The following is a 20,108-nucleotide window of genomic DNA, read 5'->3' as shown; positions in this document are numbered from 1 at the left end:
TTTAATAGCTACTTCATACAAAATTTTACTCACATACAATATATGCAATTTTCCAAAACAAAAAATGTATTCATATATACAAATTCATAAAACGCATGTATCTCAACTTGAGGCAAAACAGGGTCCGCTTCAGGGTTATGGCTAAGTCTTTCATTTCAGTAGAAGAGAATTATAAATACGGGGGGGACTAGTTAGCTAACAGTCCTTCCCTGGCCTGAGCTGTGTTAGTATAGTCTGATCGGACAGAAATGTACAGTGCATATAGAAAGGAAAGAGAAAACACCAATGTCTCCAATCGGTAGGTCTCAGCCATCTCTGCTTTTATCAGCTTAGAAGACCCTATGCTTCTGCGCTGAAGGGTTTGTTTTGGGAATACACTAAGAAAAACCAAACAGCCATTTGTGCTAATCCTTGAAGAAACTGAACTCTCCCAGCAATCCTCACGCTAACGTGTGCACCTTAGTTTACAGAGTAATAAATACGGTAGCCAGAAAGACAAAGAGCGGAACCAGGCCTTGAGAACCTACATGTGTCTCCAAACACAGTGAAATCCTTTACACAATAACTTAAGACCTTAGTAAGTATTTAAAATATATGTAAGTGAAAGCTGAGTATAAACTGTGTTTTGTAAAAAAGGCTTTGCTTTAAAAAACATTTTCTAAAAACATGAGTCACTGCACAAGTGCAAGGACCCGAGTTTGATCCCCAGTACCAAAAAATAAAAATAAAATTTGAAAAATTAATAAAAACATGGGTCACATGAGAAAAGCGTAACTGGGCGCCTCCCTTTACATCTCCCCACGTGGTTTCCCCTCAGCTGCCCCCGAGCAGACGTGCGTGCCGATCGACAGGAAGGACGCCACTGTCTCAACAGCGAGACCCTGCTCTCCAAGACACTCGAGGTGCTCTGCCTGTGTGGAACTGGGGAGCCCAGGCACAGTGCTGAAAGCCAAGAAGGGGCCTGTGACAGCTTCTCATCAACTGGAAGGCAGACCGAAACCTCCGCTGTCAGTTTGTGAACTGCAAGACCTAGAAACAGGCAGAAGACACTGGGGCCAGCAGGGGAAGCCCCCGCACCCCGACAGCTGGCATGTACCTCGCAGGGTACAGGCTGGTAGGGATTTTCTCCACATGGAAATTAAAAGTCTAGTTTAATTGCTTTCAGGCCTCATTCTAGTTGTGAAACGCCCACCGACAGTGCAGCCATCCTCCACGTGTTGTTGCCCTGCAGTCCTGTCACAAGTCCCAAACCGAAGAAAGGGAGCACCGTTTCCGTGGCAATAACCCGGTCCCGGGAGGGAACTTGGACCAGGACACACAGGCTGCAGCAGGCCACAGCCCGAGCAGGGAAAGGGAGGGAAGGCGCCGGATGACTAGCAAGGACTCCAGCAGCAGGAGGTACGAAAACACGGTCTTTAATACACTTAACAAGCCCAGCTGGGCGACCACACTGTAAACAGGCCGCGTCCTAGTAAACCAGGACTGAAATCGAAATGCTCTCCTGTCTTGCTCTCCATGTTCACACCCGTGGTGACCAGCTGGCTGAGCTTCACCTTCGCGATGTCAAATTGATACTGTACACCATTTTCTGGATTTTCTCTTCGTTCCTCAGGATATTGGCCTTCACGGCACAGATCTTGTCTTGCTGGTCTTTGACCTGCTGCTCCAGCTCGGCCAGCTCTGCCTTCAGAGGCTCCACAGCACAATCTGTGATGCTGATGGGAAACGAGGGGGCGTGTCAGTCTCGCGGCCCAACACACACCCACTTCTTCATAAGACACCAGAGACAGCAAGAGGAGACCACTGACTTCATTCAAAGAGAAAGGACACAGTGCAAATCTCCTACAGTAATGACATGAAGGGGAAAGACACTGACCCTGCACAAGTTTATTTTAAATTCCTACGACCCAAAGAGAAGTCAAACATGAGATTCATTTAAAAAGAAGCTACTGCTTCTCCAGTGATGGGTGTAAGTCCTTACAATGTGCACTCAAGAGAGCTGCAGAGACAGCAAGGAGTAGAGTGGTAAAGGCCCCAGGGACACTAAGGACAACGGCCTGGACCCCGACCACCCCTCGGGAGAGGCTTCCCTGCCTTGGGTATCTCAGGCTCACTGGCTCTGCGCAGTGACCGGAGCCCCTACAGCTGTCAGGCTGAATTCTGGACAAAGTCTATGATTTACCCAGGAAAGACAAAATCAAACTCAGCCTTTCCCTTTTGGTTTTTTAAACCTACAAATTAAAATTAAAACTAAAATACAAAAAATATAGGAGAAATAGTTCTCAACTGTCCCAATATAAAACATAATCAGGTTTTAAAAGGAAGAAACCCCTGGTATGATTTTTCCTAATATTTAAAACCAGTTATCATGCTATAATAGGCATTGATAAATTCTTGGTAATTTTCTAGCTTTCTTCACATCCATTTTAAATTTTAAGGGACATGTAAACACTTAAGAGTGGTTACATGCTTACAGATTGATTGATTATAAGTATAGCATGTCAAACATTTCCCTAGAACAAACTGGACCTTTTAGCGACTATTATGCTTCTTTAAAAGTTGCAATTTTAGATGGACTTATCAGCATTTCCTTTACAGTAAAAAGCCTTTCAAAGTGTGAACAGTTACAAAGCTTCAGGGCTGTGTGTAGGAACACAAGCCTGCCTCTTGTAACTTGGACAGTGACAGGAGAAACATCCCGCCTCCTCTTGGGAGGAGGAAGGAAGGAGAGGGCCCAGAGGGAGTGGCCAGGGGAGCTTTCTCCTGAGCTATGCAGACTGCAGCCCCAGTCTACCCTCACCCGTCCCACCTCTGCCCCCTGCAGCCCACCTCTGCCCCCTGCAGCCCCACCTCTGCCCCCACTGCAGCGCCACCTCTGCCCCCTGCAGCCCACCTCTGCCCCCTGCAGCCCCACCTCTGCCCCCTGCAGCCCCACCTCTGCCCCCTGCAGCCCACCTCTGCTCCCGCTGCAGCGCCTCCACGTGCTGCCTGTTCTCACGGTGCCACAGCTGCAGCTCGTGCCGCATGGCGTCCACGTCTTCCTGCAGGTAGTCCATGATCTTCCCCAGGGGCAGCGCGCTCTTGCACAGGGTCTGGATGGACCCACGAAGCTTCTCGATCTCCTTGCAAACTATGTCCTTCTCCTTCTTCCACGCTGACTCAAAGACAAGCGACTTCTCCTGCAGCCAGGGCACCAGGACGAAAAAGAGCATCCTCAGTCCTGTGGCAGGACATGCGTGCTGGGCGGGGTGGCTCAGCCCAGGGACACCAGTGCTCCTCAGACACAGGGCAGCGGAGCCAAGCCTCCCAGTCAGGGGACAGGGTCTGCCTGGAAATCCCAGTGACCGGAACTTACTGTTGCCATGATCACAAGAGCTCACAGCATGGACTTTCCAGGGACTGGCAGAGGGGTGCCTGACCCTGCAGCTATCTCAGAATAAAATGTGTACTTTAAAAAAGAGGTAATAGCTATGGAAGTGCCCTTAATTTTTTTGGAGGTGCTGCAGATCGAACCCCAGGGGACTCTACCACTGAGCTACATTCCCCAGACACCCCCAACACACACACCTATTTCTTTAGTTTGAGACAAGGTCTCACGAAGCTCCCTAGTCTGGCCTCGAACATGTGATTCTCCTGCCTCAGCCTCTCTGGTAGCTGGGATTATAGGTATGTGCCAGCACTCCTGGCCATACAAATTCCTTTAAATTAAAATCCTAAATGACTAAAACAAATTTAATACATAATGAACTGCTTCCCCCAGGGAAATGTAATACCTTAAATATAACCAGATTAGTACAATGACAAACCGACAATGCTGACACCCACTCGTGATGATGGCTAAAGGCAGGCAGCCCTTGCTTTGGCACCGTGGCCCCTCCAACACAAGGCTGTTCAGGGTGGGCTTTGTGGGACAGGAACTCACAGCAGTGCCTGCAATCAGGGGCCACAATCCAGAAAAGATGCAAGGGAGCCGACACACGGCCCCTGCGTTTCTGGTGACCTTGTCAAATCCTTCAAGTTTCTGTATCATAGAACCAAGTAGAACCTGGAACGCTAACCTTAAAGTCTAAAGTTTTATTTTAAGATGTTAAGAATTTAAAACAATACACCCTTGGATTGGAGTTGATTGCTGGAGAGACCCTCATTATCATCCTAAAGGCACAGGAACACACTGCTGGAAACAGAACTCTGGCGGTTTCCGAGGGTTCACGTACACTAACTTGGCAGGGTGGAGGTGGCCGGAGAGGTGGCAACTGCACAGCCCAAGCCCTCTGGAGCCGACTGATTCGCAGGCCCAGCACAGACCCATCAGCAGCCTCCCAGCCACATGGCCCGGTCTGCACAAATGTTAATATGGAAAATGAAATCTGAGGCTTCCACACCACACGGGATTCAGCCTTATGAAATATTAATTTTTGGAAACAAAGAACAAAAATGCTGAAAATCTGTCCTCACATAAAACACAACCAGAATCATGTAGAACACGGGTTCTGGGGGGCTTGGCCCAGCCAGGCCACCTCCCGGCGTGACAGCCTGGGAGCCAGACTCGGCCGCCTGTGCCTCAAAGTGAAAATGACAGTATTTATGATGCCGAGCATAGAGAGCACCTGCTGGCCTGGCCCCACTACCTGGACAGCAGCGGCAGCACAAGGCTGTCCCCTCGGCGCAGCCCTCCCCACCTTCCCCTGCCGCAGGCTGCTGATACGCACACAGCTTGTGGCCAGCCGCCTGACAAACACCGGCACTCCTGCACATGCCACACATGCTGCTCACAGACAGCTTCACACACACCGTCATGCACCACACGCTGCACACGCACACACTTTAGAAACACCTTCCAAGACTTTTCAGTGAACCATTAGTTACTTCTGCGACTTAACATTATTTGCCTTTTGGAACACACACACACTTGATCCCAGAAATCTGAGCCTTTGCGTTTACAGTGATTTTAAAATTTATAATTATTTATGATAAGTTAGACAAACATTATCAACCTTACAGATCTGCTTCTGTAAATTTTAACTCCAGTGCTTCTGAGAAGAGCGGAACACACCTGCTCTGTCCAGGCAGGAGCCGGCCACACAGCAGGGGCCGTCCACCCCTGCAGCCTGGGGCTCTGCCACTGCCCCACCCCCAGGTCACCACACTCAGGAGCACGCATGGCTCTGCCCTGCATTCAGCAAACCACACACAAAAGCCTGATTAACTGTGGGGCAGACAGGTGGTAATAAATCAAAGAATATCAGCTTTACATAACACTCTCCCAGGACCTCAGGAACTGATTTATATACAAGCTGTGAAAAGTTCAATTTCTTCATAAACAGAAGATACCTGCTTTCAAGTTACAAAAGGCAGCTCAAGCAAACAATACTTATTCTGAGGGTCTTCTTTATCCAGAATTCTCCATTTTCACAGAGGTCAAGTCGGAGCTCTTCAACACACAAACACACAACAGTCCCCGGTCAAACTCTTCAACCTTTAAATGCACCACCGAGCAGGCTTCCACTGTGTGGAACAAACTCACTGTGTAACACACAGGAAGTAGACACCTGCCGCCATCATCCCAGGCAGAAAGCCCCTCTCTGGGCCACCTCCGGCAGGGTTCCAGGTCCATGGGGTGGTGCCACTGCTCTGCTTGCTGGCTTGTTCCAAGGCCAGTGAGGTCACACCACACGGATTCCCCGTGTCCGCCTCTTTTGGCCAACACTCTGCTCACGCTCTGTGCACGTGGATTCTGTCTGCACTGATACATCAAAAATGAATGAAATACCGCCACTTATTATTCATCCGGTCTCCTGCTGGTGGATGTCTGGGTTATTTTTCACCTGGGGCTACTACAAGATACAACTGTGAATAATCATGTACACACCAATATTCATAGGCACCCGATTCTCTAGACTGTGCAACCATCGGTGGCTTGCTGAATAAAGGCATGCATGTTTCCAACTTTGTGACATAATGCCAAACCATGTTCTAAAATGGTGTTAGAAATTTACATCTTTTCTTTTTTTTGGTACCAGAGATCTAACTCGGTCCTTATGCTTACGAGGCAGACGCTGGCACCACTGAGCTAAATCCCTGGCCCCCTTTTTTTTCTTTTTACAGTACTGAAGATTGATTGAACACACGGCTTTTCCATGCTAGGCAAGCACTCTACCACTGAGCCACGTCCCCAGCCGTTTTTTAAATTCCCATTTTGAGATAAACAAGAACTCGATATAAGCTGCCTAGGCCAGCCTTGAACTTGTGATCCTCCTGCATCAGCCTCCTGAGTAGCTGGGATACAAGGGTGCACCCCTGCATACAGTTACATCAAATATTTTTTTTCAAATATTTTTTATGAACCTGCATTTCACTTCTATGCATATAAAGGAACTGTCATGTCTATAGCTACGTCATTTCTGCAATCTGACAACTACAGGTAGTAACTACCAAACTACTTCATGGGCAGCAGGAAGAAAACCACTACCCCAAGTCAGAAGCATGCTGGTAACGGGGCTCGTTACAGCAGCCACATGGCAATAAGCTTTTAGCGTGGACATCTGAGAAGTGAGACAGAAGGCCAGTAATTGTAGTGCGGGGCTGAGCCCATCGCAGTAGCATCCTAGCTCAGTGACTTGCTGTCTACGTGTCCTCAATAAGGCAAGGCCATGCCTCAGTTTCCTAACCAAGGGACACCCATCTCATGGATTACTGTAAGGAATAAGGGGATGTATGCAACCCCAAAACACACCAAATACTCTATAAATGTCAACTATTACTATAACTTTATGTTGTCTACAACTACAAGAATTAATGGTGAATGGCAGAGCAAAACACCACATGCGCGCTGCCTGTACCAGCCACACAGTGCCCGGGAGGTGCCAGAGCCTCTCCTGCCATCGGGAGCCTGTGGCGGCAGGGGTTTTACAAGGCTGTGCACCTGCAAGACTGGGCCACAGGCTAATCCTACTGGCTGCAGCAGGGTCCCGGGAACCAAGGGGAACCCACAGCTCTTCCTGAAAGCGAAAGTGCTTACCAGAAATGAAAATGAGTCTAGCCAGGGATGCAGCTCAGTGCCGCTGCCTGCTGCACAAGTGGAAGGTCCTGAGTTTGATCCCCAGTACCAAAAATGAAATGAGACTGAATCGCACTCGGGCAAGAGATGTGCTTAAGTATGCAAAGCAAAAACAACACAGTGCAAAATGAACAAAACCAAGCGATCTGGGAGAAGGAACTTGGGCCGTGGAAATAGCGGCGTGTTTGTGCCAAATTCCGAAGCAGGCTTCCTGTACAGCCATCAGACGCAGAACCTGTGGGAAGCTGAGCTCCCCAAGGATCTAAACTAATGAAAAGTAAGTAAATAAAAGCAGGGAGAAAAGAATTCCATGGGTGTGGGGACAAGCAAGCTCAGAATGGCACCAGGCGGGTGACTGGGCTGAAGCAGAGCACGGAGCACAGGCAGAGGTGAGCCGTGGCCACCTGCCTTCTGCTGGGCTGGAAAGGGTCACGCTATCCTGAAACATCGCACCTGGGCAGGAGGGTGGGTGGGAGGACAGGTGGGAGCTAAAAGCACTTACAAACAGTGGGAGCGGAGGGGTGCCCTGACCTCCCGTCTTCCCCAGGCAGGAGATTAAACCCCCAGGGCCTGCCCCAACCAGAGGGAAAGACTTCTTGTCATCAGACACGGGAGGGCAGGCCAGGAGAAGCCGTGCAGACAAGTCCATCACAACACCACCTGCCTTGCTGCTGTCCACTTTCCCACAACTGCCTCTCCCCGTGTGACTCAGTCCACAGGGGCCAGCTCTGTGGCTCTCAGGGTCCTCCCTGCCTGTGGGGTGCCCACATCCCCACATCCGAGGTACTGTCCTATCTCCCTGTGTCACCCAGAGTGCAGCACTGGCGTGACACTGGCCACCCAGGACGCAGAGCTCAACTTCTAAGCCCCAGCAAGGTGCCTGGCTGTGCTGTAAGCTGGGCTGGTGGCACTGCTGCCCGGGCCGGGCCTCACAGGGCCTGCCCACGTGCACATCCATCCTCTTCACCAACCGCAGGTTGTCTGCAGTTCCCAACACAGCCGCTGGACGCTTCGTGGGACTACCTTGAATCTGTAAGTTAGCCTGAAGGACACAGTGTCCCTGTAATACTGAGCTCCCAGGGCAGGAACACAGCGGCTCTCTGGGCTTTTCCCAAACCCTTTCTATTTCTTGGCAACATTCTGAGGCTTCTCAGTACAGTTACTTGGAAGCTCTTCATAGAGCTGGGGGATCTTTATTCACGTTGTTTCCAACCAGTTACTAACAACACTTGGGTGGGTTTGTCCTGTCACAAGCCTCTTACCCATTCTTCGACACCGCACTTCCAGTTGACTTTCCTGGACACTTGTCACCCTTGCACAATGAGGACCCTGTGTCCCCCCCCTTCCCACAATGAAACCCACTTCCTTTGGCAGCAGCCAGCAGCCTCTGAACAGGACCCTGTTGCCTGGATCTCGAGTGGCCTCACCAGCCGCTCACTGGGGTCCAGGACACTGACTGCTGGACACAGGTACCTCATCCCTCATGGTAGGGAAGTGCTTGGTCGCTGAAAGTCTCCAGCTACAACAGACACTGAGTTTCATCCAAGCCACTTTGTTAGGGGAAAACGCACACACTGGTGACTTTGTTTGGGTCAAGACTAATTTCCAGGCTAAACGTCAGACAAGTAACTTACATTTACAGGGGCCCATGTGACAGATCTGAACTTTAAACCAAAGTGGCTGACCTTCCTGGACGTGGCAGTGTGAATAAAGCAGAAAAAGAAACTACAAAGGAGAGAGACAGAAACATAGTCATCAGGAACAGAGCTTTAAACCTAGGATGCATTCTATTTCACTATCAATTACACAATAAAATAGAAGTTTTAGGGCCAGGGATTTAGCTCAGTGGTTTCGCTGCCTGCTGCGCAAGCGCAAAGACCTGAGTTCAATCTCCGGTACCAAAAAAAAATAGAAGTTTTAGAAAACAATGACAAGTCATGCTGAGCTCTAACTTGTTTAAACATCTTCACCTTTGCTTTATAGCTGTAGATTTTCATGATCTGTGACCCTTTTAACACGTTCCCGCCAGCTTGAGCCATCTGAGGTACATTTGTGACTGTCCCTCGGGCAGCTTGTTCCACCGATGATACAAATGGGACAGTCTTACATGTACTACTGGTGGTTCAAGCCACCCGGAAGCAGGACATACCCAATTACAGCCCTGTTGTGAACATGTTAAAATATAAACTATAGCAAGTTGATTCTGGCCAGAATGGAAAAACTGGAACAAGCCTAGAAAACAGCTGGGAAACAGAAAAACAAGCACAAAAGGCGATGGTTTCTAGCTGTGGACAAAGGCAATACCAGCTGAGGCCTGGGAGGAGGCCGGGCACTGCCACCGTGCTCCTGTCTGTGCACCAGGATCCTGACGGCAGCAGAGCTGGCACCACCGAGCCGATGAGGACGGGATGCCCCTCAGAGCAGCTGGCAGGGCCAGGGGGTGCTGAAGCACAGCATGTGACACCTAAGATGGAGAAGAGGAGCCAGAACCACAAGGGCCACGTGGGAAAGCCAGAGGGAAGACCGAGGCCACCTCCACTCGCAACTGTGCAGCACATGGATGCGGAGAGCCACAGGGAGTCACAGAGGAGCGAAGGAGCGAGAGGAGCCAGGAGGTGGGAAGAGCTCACAGAATGTGGGCTGGGGCTGGGGCAGGGACACAGCAGCCAGGCTAGAGGAGCTCTCAGGGGCCACATCGCGCAATCTGAGCATCTGAATCCAAGCGGGGGGGGGCTGCTGCCCACGGAGCACCACCGGAAGCCACAGCCCAATGCCATGAGTCAGTGGCTGAAGTGAGGAAAGCTAGGGCACTCACGGTCCAAACCACTGCCCCACAAACACAGGCAACCATAATAACAGCAGTGCTGGGCAGCGGGGAAGCCTGGCAGACCTAGTCAGAGACGGGGGAACCAGCAGCTGGGACTGCCCACTGCCGCCCCACCGCACCCCGAGCCCTGGCTGACTCCCGCTCAGGTGCAAAGTAACTCTCAGCACAAGGACACGCCAGGCAAGAGCCACATGGGGAGCACTGCACAAGAGAACAGCCTGTCCTCTTCAGGCTACCACGAGCACAGAGCTAAGGGCTGCGACAAACTGCTTTAGGATGAGAGAGACAGGGACCAAGTGTCCCAGTGACTCTGGACAAGATGAGTCTACAGCAGGGGGACAGAGCGAGAACGACCCTGTGTGGGGACACAGCCCAGCCCCAACTACAACAAGACCTCATAAAATGCCACATCCTCGACCTCAGAAGTACCTCAGTTCCCAAAGTGCCTTTCAGGACTCTTAAGTGCTCTATCTGCTTCTCAATTTGTTTTTCTTTAGAGATACCTTTAAAATGAGGAGGGAGTACTCACCTCACTTGCTTTGTTTAGTCATAACCACCACAGGCTTATTTCTCTCTCCCTTTTGATGCAAACGAACTCTGCTCCTACAGTAAAAGCTTTATTAGGCTTCCTGGAAAGCTACTCAGGACCAATAACAGGACTGTACAGAAATTGCTCCTATTAAAAACTACCGACCTAATAAACTTTTAGGCCACACTTACAAATTACTAATAACTTAATGTCTAAAATAATCGCATTTCCACTTTTAAAAACATTGTTTCTTTTTCCTTCAAGAGATTTAACGAAACTTCCCAAAATTTTAGGCTTATGCAGAGTAAGACTTGACAAAATCCAAGCCTTGCACTGAGTGTGTGCTGGCCATGGCCTCCGGGGATGAGAAGTACTATCAGGAGGTTTTTACTCTAAGGGGTCACAACTTGGGCGAGGGCATGGGCCAGAGGAATCATGCGGACATTTTAATCAGAAAACGTATCATATATGCGCCATGGCCACAAACAGGAATCACTGAGAAGTCCTGCTTCCCTTTCTCTAGCAGCCGCTGAGTTACCTGAGCCCGGCCGGCCTGGCTCCCAGGACGCAGAAGCAGACAGGCGAGGACTGCAAGACAGGGATGGGGAAGGTGAGTGCGCCTCACCTGACGCCATTTGGAAAGGACAGAAATAACAGGACAGGAGCACCATCCGTGGGATAACTCGCTGTGTTCACAGGGAAGCCCCACGAGCGTGGGCTTCGGGGTCCCACCAATCCCAACCCTACGGTGCCACAGAGCACGGTCCAGGGCCAGGGTTGGAACTGGGCCTGGGCCCAGAGCAGGGCAGCCTGGCCCAAGGCCTAGCAGGTCAAGGACTTGGTGAGCTCGGCAGCCTGGTCCTCGAGCCAGATGAAACCAGGGAGGGGGGTTCCTGAAGGCCGCAGTCCAAACACATGGCAAGGTCACAGTCAAGGTCACAGTCATGGTGGCATGGAGGCCAAAAGTGCTGGGGCACAGGCCCCCTCCTCAGTGGCAGCATCTCCAAGCCGCTCCTCTTAGCCCGTAATTTCTAACTTCTTAACAATTTCACACTTCTCACTGGACCTTCTAAAGTCTCCCCACCTCCAAACTACTGGGCCAGAATCCTCAGCCCTTCCTGGGTGGCCCAGCTTCCCCAATCTGGGGTCAAACCCCTGCACCTCTGCCACCTGCCCTGCAGATGCAGAGCCCTCTGCTTGCCCTGCAGGGCAACCTGATCTCAGAGTCTGCCTAAATCCATGTCAGCGCTGACCCTGACCACCTGAGTCTCATTGCAAGGCCACAGTGAGTGGACTTAAACCCCAGGATCTACACCACTCGGCAACTCCCTGACAGCCGAAGCCCAGTGAGCTAGAGATTTCCACACAAAGACACAACAGAGCCCCATATAGGCTGTGAGGGTCCACCAGGCCACGGCAGATAAACCTCCGGTACAAACTTCAAACAGACATTCTGGGTGAGGTCCACATCGGAATTCATCACATCTTCATCCACAACAGAAGATCGTGACTCAGTTCAACCTGAAGACATTGGTGAGTTACAGTTTATGTTTTTGGGGTTTTTTTGGTACTGGGGATCAAACTCGGGACCTTGCGCTTGCGAGACAGGCGGCAGAACCACTGAGCTACATCCCCAGCAGTTTCTTATGTTTTTATATTCAAACTTTCTTACATTACATATACATGCATCTACACTTTTTTCCGGGTAACCTGGTATTTTGTCCCATCATGAACTCCACAGAAAGAAGGCTATCTTCCCATAATTATCTTCATAAAGTTTACAAAGTGCTGTGTTTTAATGGCTTCCCGGCCTTTCATGTGGTCAACATATCCATGTTATATGTCTATAAACACTGTAAGTGATATTCTTGGTGTCTCCATTTTTTTAAGATAAGTTAGTAGTGACAATTTAATTTTAGGCCCAAAACTTTAAATCCCTAGCCTGCATAGTGGAAGATACTGATGAAGAAGAAGTATGACTTGGGAATACAAAACTATCACTTTATTTCCTTAACAAACCTCCCTGCTAAAAAAAAAACAAAAAAAAAACCCTCCCTCCTTAACCTTTTATGATTAAAATCAATTTCAATGGTTCTCCAATTTAGCTACTGCAATCTTCCCAAAGAAGTACCATGAGTCCCCTTTTATTTCTTTTAATTGAAATTTTAATGGAAATAATATTCCTAGCAAAAAAACAGATCTAACAGACTAAACCAAGTGAAAATACTTCTGTCAGATAGACTCTCGGAAGAGATTCTGAACAGCATTTTCCTGAATGTGAAATCGTCTGCGATGAAATTTCACCATCTAGTGACCAAAGTAAGAATTTCCAGCTCTATGCAGATCATCAAAGTAAACGGAGCTGTTTTCATATAAGCAGTTAGCCAAACACTATCTGTTGCACGCTACTTATTTCTATTAAAGTACAGCACACTTGTTATGTCACTTTACTCACCAAGAAGCACTGAAGACACAGGTTTATATCCCAGCACATGCTTCCCTGCCAATGCCTCTTGCTGCACAGAGCCCCTGCTGAGCCCCCCTCCCACAGAGGAGGTGGGACGCGCTGTGCAGATGCCCAGACAGTGCAGAGAGTGAAGTCACAGAGAACTTACATGAGTCTAGAGAGAAAGCAATCCACAGAAGCAAGCCCTGTACTCCACAGTCTGCTTCAGAATAGAGAACTTGAAGGAAGAGAAAAGGCACCTGGCATTTGCATTAAATTAGAACAGATATAAAACAAAGAAAGAGAAACCGAAGGATGATAAGGTAAGTGGAGACTAGAAAAATCAGGACTAGAGATTTGAATGGCCCTAGAAGCCGCCGGCCCTGACTAATGCACCTCCACCTCTAAAGATTTAGAAAGCAAGAATTTTTACAGCATAATAAACATCGTAGTAAAGCTGCTTTTTCTGCTTGTGTTTCAAAAACTTCTTCATAAACCTGAATTAAGAGGAAAAAATGCTGGCAGAAGCTAATATTTTACCATTAACAAAGTTTATATTTCCTCCTGATAGAGGAAAATGCTTGCCGCATCTGACGCACGTTTATTCTATAACATGGTGTCCAAGTCCCTCCGCCCGCAGTAAGGAACAGCCCTGCTCCCAACGTAATGTCAGAGCCAGCTAGAGAAGCGCCTGGATCGCAAATATGTATTTCCTTAGCACTGCAAAGCAGCTCCCTCCAAACCAGTTAGTGTCAAGACAAAGGGCAAGGCAATTTATGTGTCCAGCAGAGAAATCACCTACTATTTGAAAGCGTAAATGGGACAGAAGAGAGGCGAAGAATACTATCATTAACCCGTGTGTGCTGCCTACACATGTGGAAGAGCCTGTGAAATCCACAAGCACACCCTGAATCCCAGACTGAAAATATGGCTAGAAAGGAGGCCTGCTTCACAAAGGGCTTTGAGATGTTTACTGAAACAAAAGCCAGGGGCAGGTGGTGTCGCAGGCCTGTACCCCAGGGGGAGGCTGAAACAGGAGGATCACCAAGAGTTCCAGCAAACAAAACAAATGAAACAATAGATCACAAAGCAGGCCACAAAGAAAGTCTCATGAATTTAATATTCAAGGAATTTAAAATGCAAAGATAAAGCATTTTAAGAAAGAGATGTAGTCTTACATATACTAGCATTTAGAAAGACAAAGACTAAAAATAAATGAGCTGTTTTACTCAAGCGGCTAGAAAAAGTAAACACTGAAAGAAAGGAAAAGGAACAGAGTAGAAATCAATGAACTGAAACAAAAGTGAGCACCCACAAAACCGACAGTGACTCTTCACTAGAGAAAGTCTGTTCTCCGGAGTCCACACATTCATACGCACACTCTCACGCACATACTATGGCAGGGACGGCTGGTCAGCCCCATTTCTGTCCTCCCCTCCCCTCCCGCAGAGCTTCCGGCCGCCATGTGCAGCCCCCCCGCAGGGTGCTAGTCCCAGAAACCTGGGGCCCCAGCCAGCCAGGCAGCCCACCCCACCATGCACTGCCTTATAAATGGTGTCACCTTGGAGCACATGGAGTACCAAGAAATCTTGGAAAGTCCTAGTCTGTGGTAATGGGACTCATGACTGCTAGCTAAGTCAACAGATGCTTGATAGACTTCACTTCAGTCTCCTTTCTGAGTTCTGAACAAAATAATGGAAGTGGAAGTGGAGAGCACAATCTCCAAAAACTGTCCTGAAAGAGGAGGGCACAGCTTTTCCTCCCTGCACTTTCCTCCTCCTTGCTAGTTGGAATGCAGTCCTAAAGGCTGGAACTGGGGCAACCACCCTGCCCTATGAGGTGCCCCAAGGAATGCAGGTTACACATGTGGAGGAGCTTTTTTTTTTTTGGTACTGGGGATCAAACTCAGGTCCTTGCACTTGTGCAGCAGGCACCAAAACCACTGAGCTAAATCCCCAGCCCTCATTTGATTAAATTTTGTATAAAAATAAGAGTTTTTAAAGAAAGACAGACAAGTAACAGACATGGAAGAGACCTACAACATATGACACAGGGACTAGATTCCATGATACACACGAGGCATACAACTGTAGTAGACACGTAACATATACGAATATATTAAAAATATACACGTGACCAGTATAACAAAAATGACAAAAGAAAAACCGGCAAAGACACGAACCAGCCCTGCCCAAGGGGTGGCCACAATGGCCAATCCCAAAAGCCCAGGGCTCCACGGGCACTCGGAGAACCCTGGCCCTGGAACTCCCTGGACATGACCTTTGGCACCGCACACGCCTGCCTCACTGCGGGGCCTGGCCGCTGCCCGACTCCATCAGTCTCGTGGTACCAGGTGGCATCACACCTCTAAAACCAGCTGGAAATCGGGAGCGCCGCTGGAGGGTGGGTTGCTGGACCCCATGGTGGATGCTGGAGGGGCGAGTAATAAACACAAATCAGGGCCAGGGATTTAGCTCAGTGGTTCCGCCGCCTGCCTCGCAAGCACAAGGACCGGAGTTTGATCACCAGTACCCTAAAAATAAATAAATAAATAAACACAAATCATTCAGCAGAGGGAGCAGGCAGTAAACATGAGCTGTTATTATCAAGAAAACAAAAAATACCATCTCCCAACCATCAGAGGGAAAATGAAGAATGATGCTGGGGCCCTTGGGATCACATGAAGACTAAGTGACCCTCGCCATGTGCAGCCCGAAGAGCGCAACTGGCACAGCCACAGGTCACACCAAGAGCCATGCGTGTACACGTGACACACACGTACAAGGAGGGCACACGCCCAGGTCGCTGCAGCGACACGCAGGATGGGACAGGGCAGGGGATGAGGGGAACCTCAACGGCGCTGTACATTCACAATTCTCTTACTCAGTGAAGAAGAGAATCTCACTGAAGAGTCTTGAGACCAACAGGTTAAACTTCAATCTGACGCTTATCAGCACCCTAAAGAAGCCCTGGGGATGTGCTGAGCTTTCTCGCTGCACTACCTACACTTCATCGAAGCAATAAATGTTCACCGAGTGAAGACATCTTTGATCTCACCCACGGGAATCTGCTCTTCAAGGGAAACTCGGAAAAAGTCCCAGTGCGTTCTGTGTAACAAACGCGAGCAGCGAAACCCAGCCCAGCGGGCGCTTCCAGGTGCCCACACCGTCAGCCAGCAGCATGAGCTCCGGAAGTCCCCGGGGCCCACAGGAGCACCACTCATTCGCATAGGACTGTGACGTGTCAAAATGCCATGGCGACGGACAACAGGCCAAAGAGAGGCTTTTCTCCTCCAGAAGAAGCCAGGGTACAGCTGTCAGCAGACACTGCCAGCCCACAGCACGAGCTCCCCTCTTGGGCCACCTCGGGCCACGCCTGCACGACAGGCCAGGACAAGGAGGCAGTTATCTAAAACATCACCCTGATCCTGTTGGGGAAATATCTGTGCACACAGCCCCATTTATAAGATTCTTTGAAACGGCTAAAAAAGCTAACTATCCAAGAAACTTCTTTCTTAACAACAACAACAAAAGACTTATTCTTACTCTTTACAGCGACTGGAAGAGAAACCTGGCTATGGCAGCTGAGGGACACCCCCGGGCCAGCAGGTGCTCCCCCCAGGCTCGTAGCCCCAAGAAACAGCAGTGGCTGGCAGGAGGCCACAGGTCCCAAGGAGCCAGACCACAAACTGCAGGGAAGACCTAGTAGCCAGGAACACCTAGAACACAACCCTCAATGCCAGGCTCAAGAGTCCCCAGCCTATTATTCGGCCGTCAGCCACGGCCAGGCAGCCCTCCCCACTCTGCAAGCAGGGCTGCAGACGGAGAAGCTGGGCCAGGAGGCACAGCCACAGAGAGCAGAGAGAGGAGGCCTTTGGTTCCCTGTGCTGGGCTCCAGGCAGACTCGTCCATCAGCTCCCCACAAAGAGTCCGGCATTTCCTAACCTCCCACCTGGGGGTGTTTAAATGTGAAAGCAACCACATCTGAAAGACACTTCTAATTGTAAAAGTAAGTGCAGGAGACTAAGATGCCAATGTGTATGCAGTCCTTCCATACCTTCTCTCCAGGTCTGGAGGCCTGCTGCAATTTCTCATAATCTTTCTTCGTCTCCAAAATTTTTTTCACAAGTCCACCTGTTGAAAATAAGTGGTTTTATGTTAAAGCTTTTTCTCTGCCCCAGAAGTTACTCCAAATGGGTGGAAGGATGGGAGAAATACTAACCTCTTGTCTTTTCTCTTTCTAGACTGAAACAGTTTTATAATCTGTTTGATAAAGACAGTGTATAGTAGAATGATACAACAGCTGGTGGCAGAAATTAACTATAAAATTTCAAAGTTTCAGAGAAATCAGCTGTGTGAAAGGTGGAAAACTTTAGAAACAAAAGAAACTCTCTATTTCCAAAAACTAAGAAGAAATGTAGATGAAATCCAAAAATATAACTACCTATTACAAACAGATACAACAATTCTGAATTGTTTCTAAGTGCTAATACTGCTTTCAAATTGGAGCAAGAATACCGAATTTCTTTTGCAATTACTCATGGGATAAATATATGAAAAATCATTTTCTTAAAAATGATGTCTTATTGTTTTGTGGGGTAGCAGTGTAGCTCAGTGATAGAGTGCTTGCCTAGCATGTGTGAGGCCGTGGAGATAGATTCTCTCTCTCTCTCTCTCTCTCTCTCTCTCTCTCCATATATATATAATCTCCAAACACAAATCAGTATGGAGCTGGTTGAATAATTATGGCAATCCACATGGTAAAAAAACATGAAGCTAGGAAGAGCGATAAAAATTATTTCTCTATATTGCAATGGAATAAATGCCAGCATAGACTGCCAAGAAAAGAACGAAAAGCAAGACAGAGACAAGGGCAGGAACTGATACTGATACACACACACACACACACACACACACACACACTTACTTATTTATTTTAAATTCTAGTCCTTGCTGTATTTTTCACTGTTACCCATAGGGGCCAGGCAAATACAGGGTGGAAGAGACAGAGGGCAAAGCCCCGAACCTCCACACCTTGTTTTATGTGCCTGACCTTAAAGCCATGTGAATATTTTACATGAATTTTTTAAAAGTATGAACATTAATGAAAGAAATTGAAAGGAAATCATCTTAAGAATATCACACTGGGGCCAGGGATTTAGCTCAGTGGTTCCACCGGCTGCCTCACAAGCACAAGTCCTGAGTTCGATCCCCGGTACCAAAAACAAAGAGTATCACACTGGCATGCGTCTGCTGGTAGAGAATTACTTTGCAACTGTACACCCCAGTGACTGCTTGTGTCCCGCTGGGACCTACGCTAACCTCGCCCCAAGTGTCCCTGTGGGAAAGAGCACTCCGACCGCTGACGCTGCTGGGCTCCAGGACCAAGGCCCGAGGGCGGGGCCGTGTGGAAGACCAGGACGAGGGCAGAGGCCCTGAAGCCTGAATCTGGCTGAAATCCTGACATGAGCTTGGGATACACTCCTCACAGCCATGCACAGCCTGCTGTCAGCCAAAGCCTCTACAAACCAGGACCAGCCCAAAGCATCAAGGAGCCCACCAGGCTCCTCTGGGAAAGGGGCAGACTTCACAGGGGCAGGAAAGGCCCAGAGGAGCCCGAGGCATCCCGCTGTGTGCAAGGACATCTCCTGGGATGTGCCCAGAGGCCACCCGAGAGACCGTGGCCAGGCTCCCTGGTCAAATGCCGAGCATTTCCAGGATCAATCATGAACACTGAGGTAGACTGAAAGGAAACACACCAGGCTTGTTAAAAATCCGTGACTTCATGAGACACCAAAAACAGAAACAACCAAAAAGGGCATCATGAGTCACCTGTCCTGGGCACCAGGAGACAAAGCCACCATTATGAAAATGAGTCAGTGTGGTGAGAACAGAGGATCCAGCCTCGGCCTCGGCTGTGCAGCTCTGCCCCTGGTACCCAAGGCCTGCATGGGAGGAGAGCGCCCCCTGTCCACTTCATGGGAAGCAGGTCTGGGCTGAGTCACTGGCAAAGCCAGCCAGACCCGGAGGCCCAGGCCCACCCACACCCGGCCGGGCAGCCTGACGGCGAGCAGGGCCCCTGAACAGTGGGCAGAGGGAGAAAGAAAGCAGTGAGCACCACGGCAGCCTAACAAGCACACCGACAGCAAGAGCCTCGGGGACACGGGCCACTCGGGGACACGGGCCAGCTGTCTCAGACGTATGCTTCCAGGCGGCCGGGACGCGGTGGCAGGTCAGTCAGTACAGCACAAGGACCCGACACACAGCCAGGGCACCATCCAGAGACGGGCACCGCTGGGAAAGCGGCTCTTTGATGATGCTGAGACATTGTTCTTCCTTCACAAGCAACCCCGGGAGTGTGGTTATGTTGTTTTCCAAGGGGCCCTGACCTGCAGAGATACACGTAGGCTTTCCCAGGCGAAAGGGCTGCAGAGGCCCAGGGAAACACGGCAGTCAATGCTGCCACCCGCCCACGATGGGCTTGGGCTCCTCCACTGTTGGCTCTACTCAGAAGCGTCTGAAACGGGAGCAGACATGCTTGGCAAGGCAGCGACTACTACTCCACAGCGCAGGCCTGGGAAGGGCCTCAGGAGCAGGTCCGGGCTCTCAGGTGAAAGCCCCACGGTGCCTCCCGGCCTGCAGAGAGCAGCAGGGCCGCCCTCCTGGACCACACCGGCCCACATTCCGCCAGCCAGGCTGTCTCACCTCACCTGGACCAGAGCCCAGCACCACGGCCCTGGTACCAGACGCTTCCAAAGCGCCCCACAGGAGGCACTGCACACACACCACACACACGTGTGTCAGCAGCAGGACTTACCGTGCTTCCTGTCGTCCTCTAGCTCTGCTGCTGGCACCTGAGTAGGAACGGGAGGGACAAAGACGACTCAGCCACGCTGAATTCTCACGCTAAAACCATCTTCTCTACATCACCAAAAAGGAACGACATCAAAGCAAACAGAAAGCTAACTAAGATTAGAAAATCTGTCTATGTAACCCTGAAAGCTACAGTGCTAATACAACGTGTTTAAACAGAATTACTAGAGACACCGCCATCTGGTGAACTAACCATTTCGAGTTCTGACATTTGGGTGAGCGGAGGGGCAGCTTCCACCACAAAATGCTCATCCTCCTCGCTGTCAGAATTCCGTGACTCCATAATCACGTTGGGGACGGTCTTACCACTCCCCGCCCTGAACGAGAAGAAACGAGAAACAAGAAGACATTAACAATGCCACGTCCACATCGGTTCT

The 20,108-nt window shown here is 49.7% G+C and overlaps 1 protein-coding gene across 6 annotated transcripts in view; it reads right to left on the bottom strand.

Moving 5' to 3' along the window:
- Ift54 (intraflagellar transport 54) overlaps positions 1-20,108 on the bottom strand; it is a 45,144-nt gene continuing 25,036 nt past the window's right edge. For 5 of the 6 annotated variants that reach the window (XM_004868408.4, XM_004868410.4, XM_004868409.4 and 2 more), the window contains 5 exons: positions 19,925-20,048; positions 19,676-19,712; positions 16,916-16,992; positions 2,956-3,179; positions 1-1,715 (listed from right to left, as the gene is read on the bottom strand). In XM_004868408.4, the coding sequence (XP_004868465.2) occupies positions 1,550-1,715; positions 2,956-3,179; positions 16,916-16,992; positions 19,676-19,712; positions 19,925-20,048 (628 nt within the window). In that variant the 3' untranslated portion in view covers positions 1-1,549. Of the gene's footprint in view, positions 1,716-2,955; positions 3,180-15,224; positions 15,393-16,915; positions 16,993-19,675; positions 19,713-19,924; positions 20,049-20,108 lie in introns of those variants that run through there. The other variant, XR_015450619.1, reaches the window with a different exon arrangement.

Source organism: Heterocephalus glaber, unplaced genomic scaffold (assembly GCF_053883595.1).
Source record: "Heterocephalus glaber isolate CG9 unplaced genomic scaffold, H.glaber_assembly_v1.0 deba00001004, whole genome shotgun sequence".
In the NCBI taxonomy this organism is placed as follows: domain Eukaryota; kingdom Metazoa; phylum Chordata; class Mammalia; order Rodentia; family Bathyergidae; genus Heterocephalus; species Heterocephalus glaber.
The sequence above is the reverse complement of the archived record's forward strand: the minus strand, read 5'-3'. Positions and strand labels throughout refer to the sequence as shown.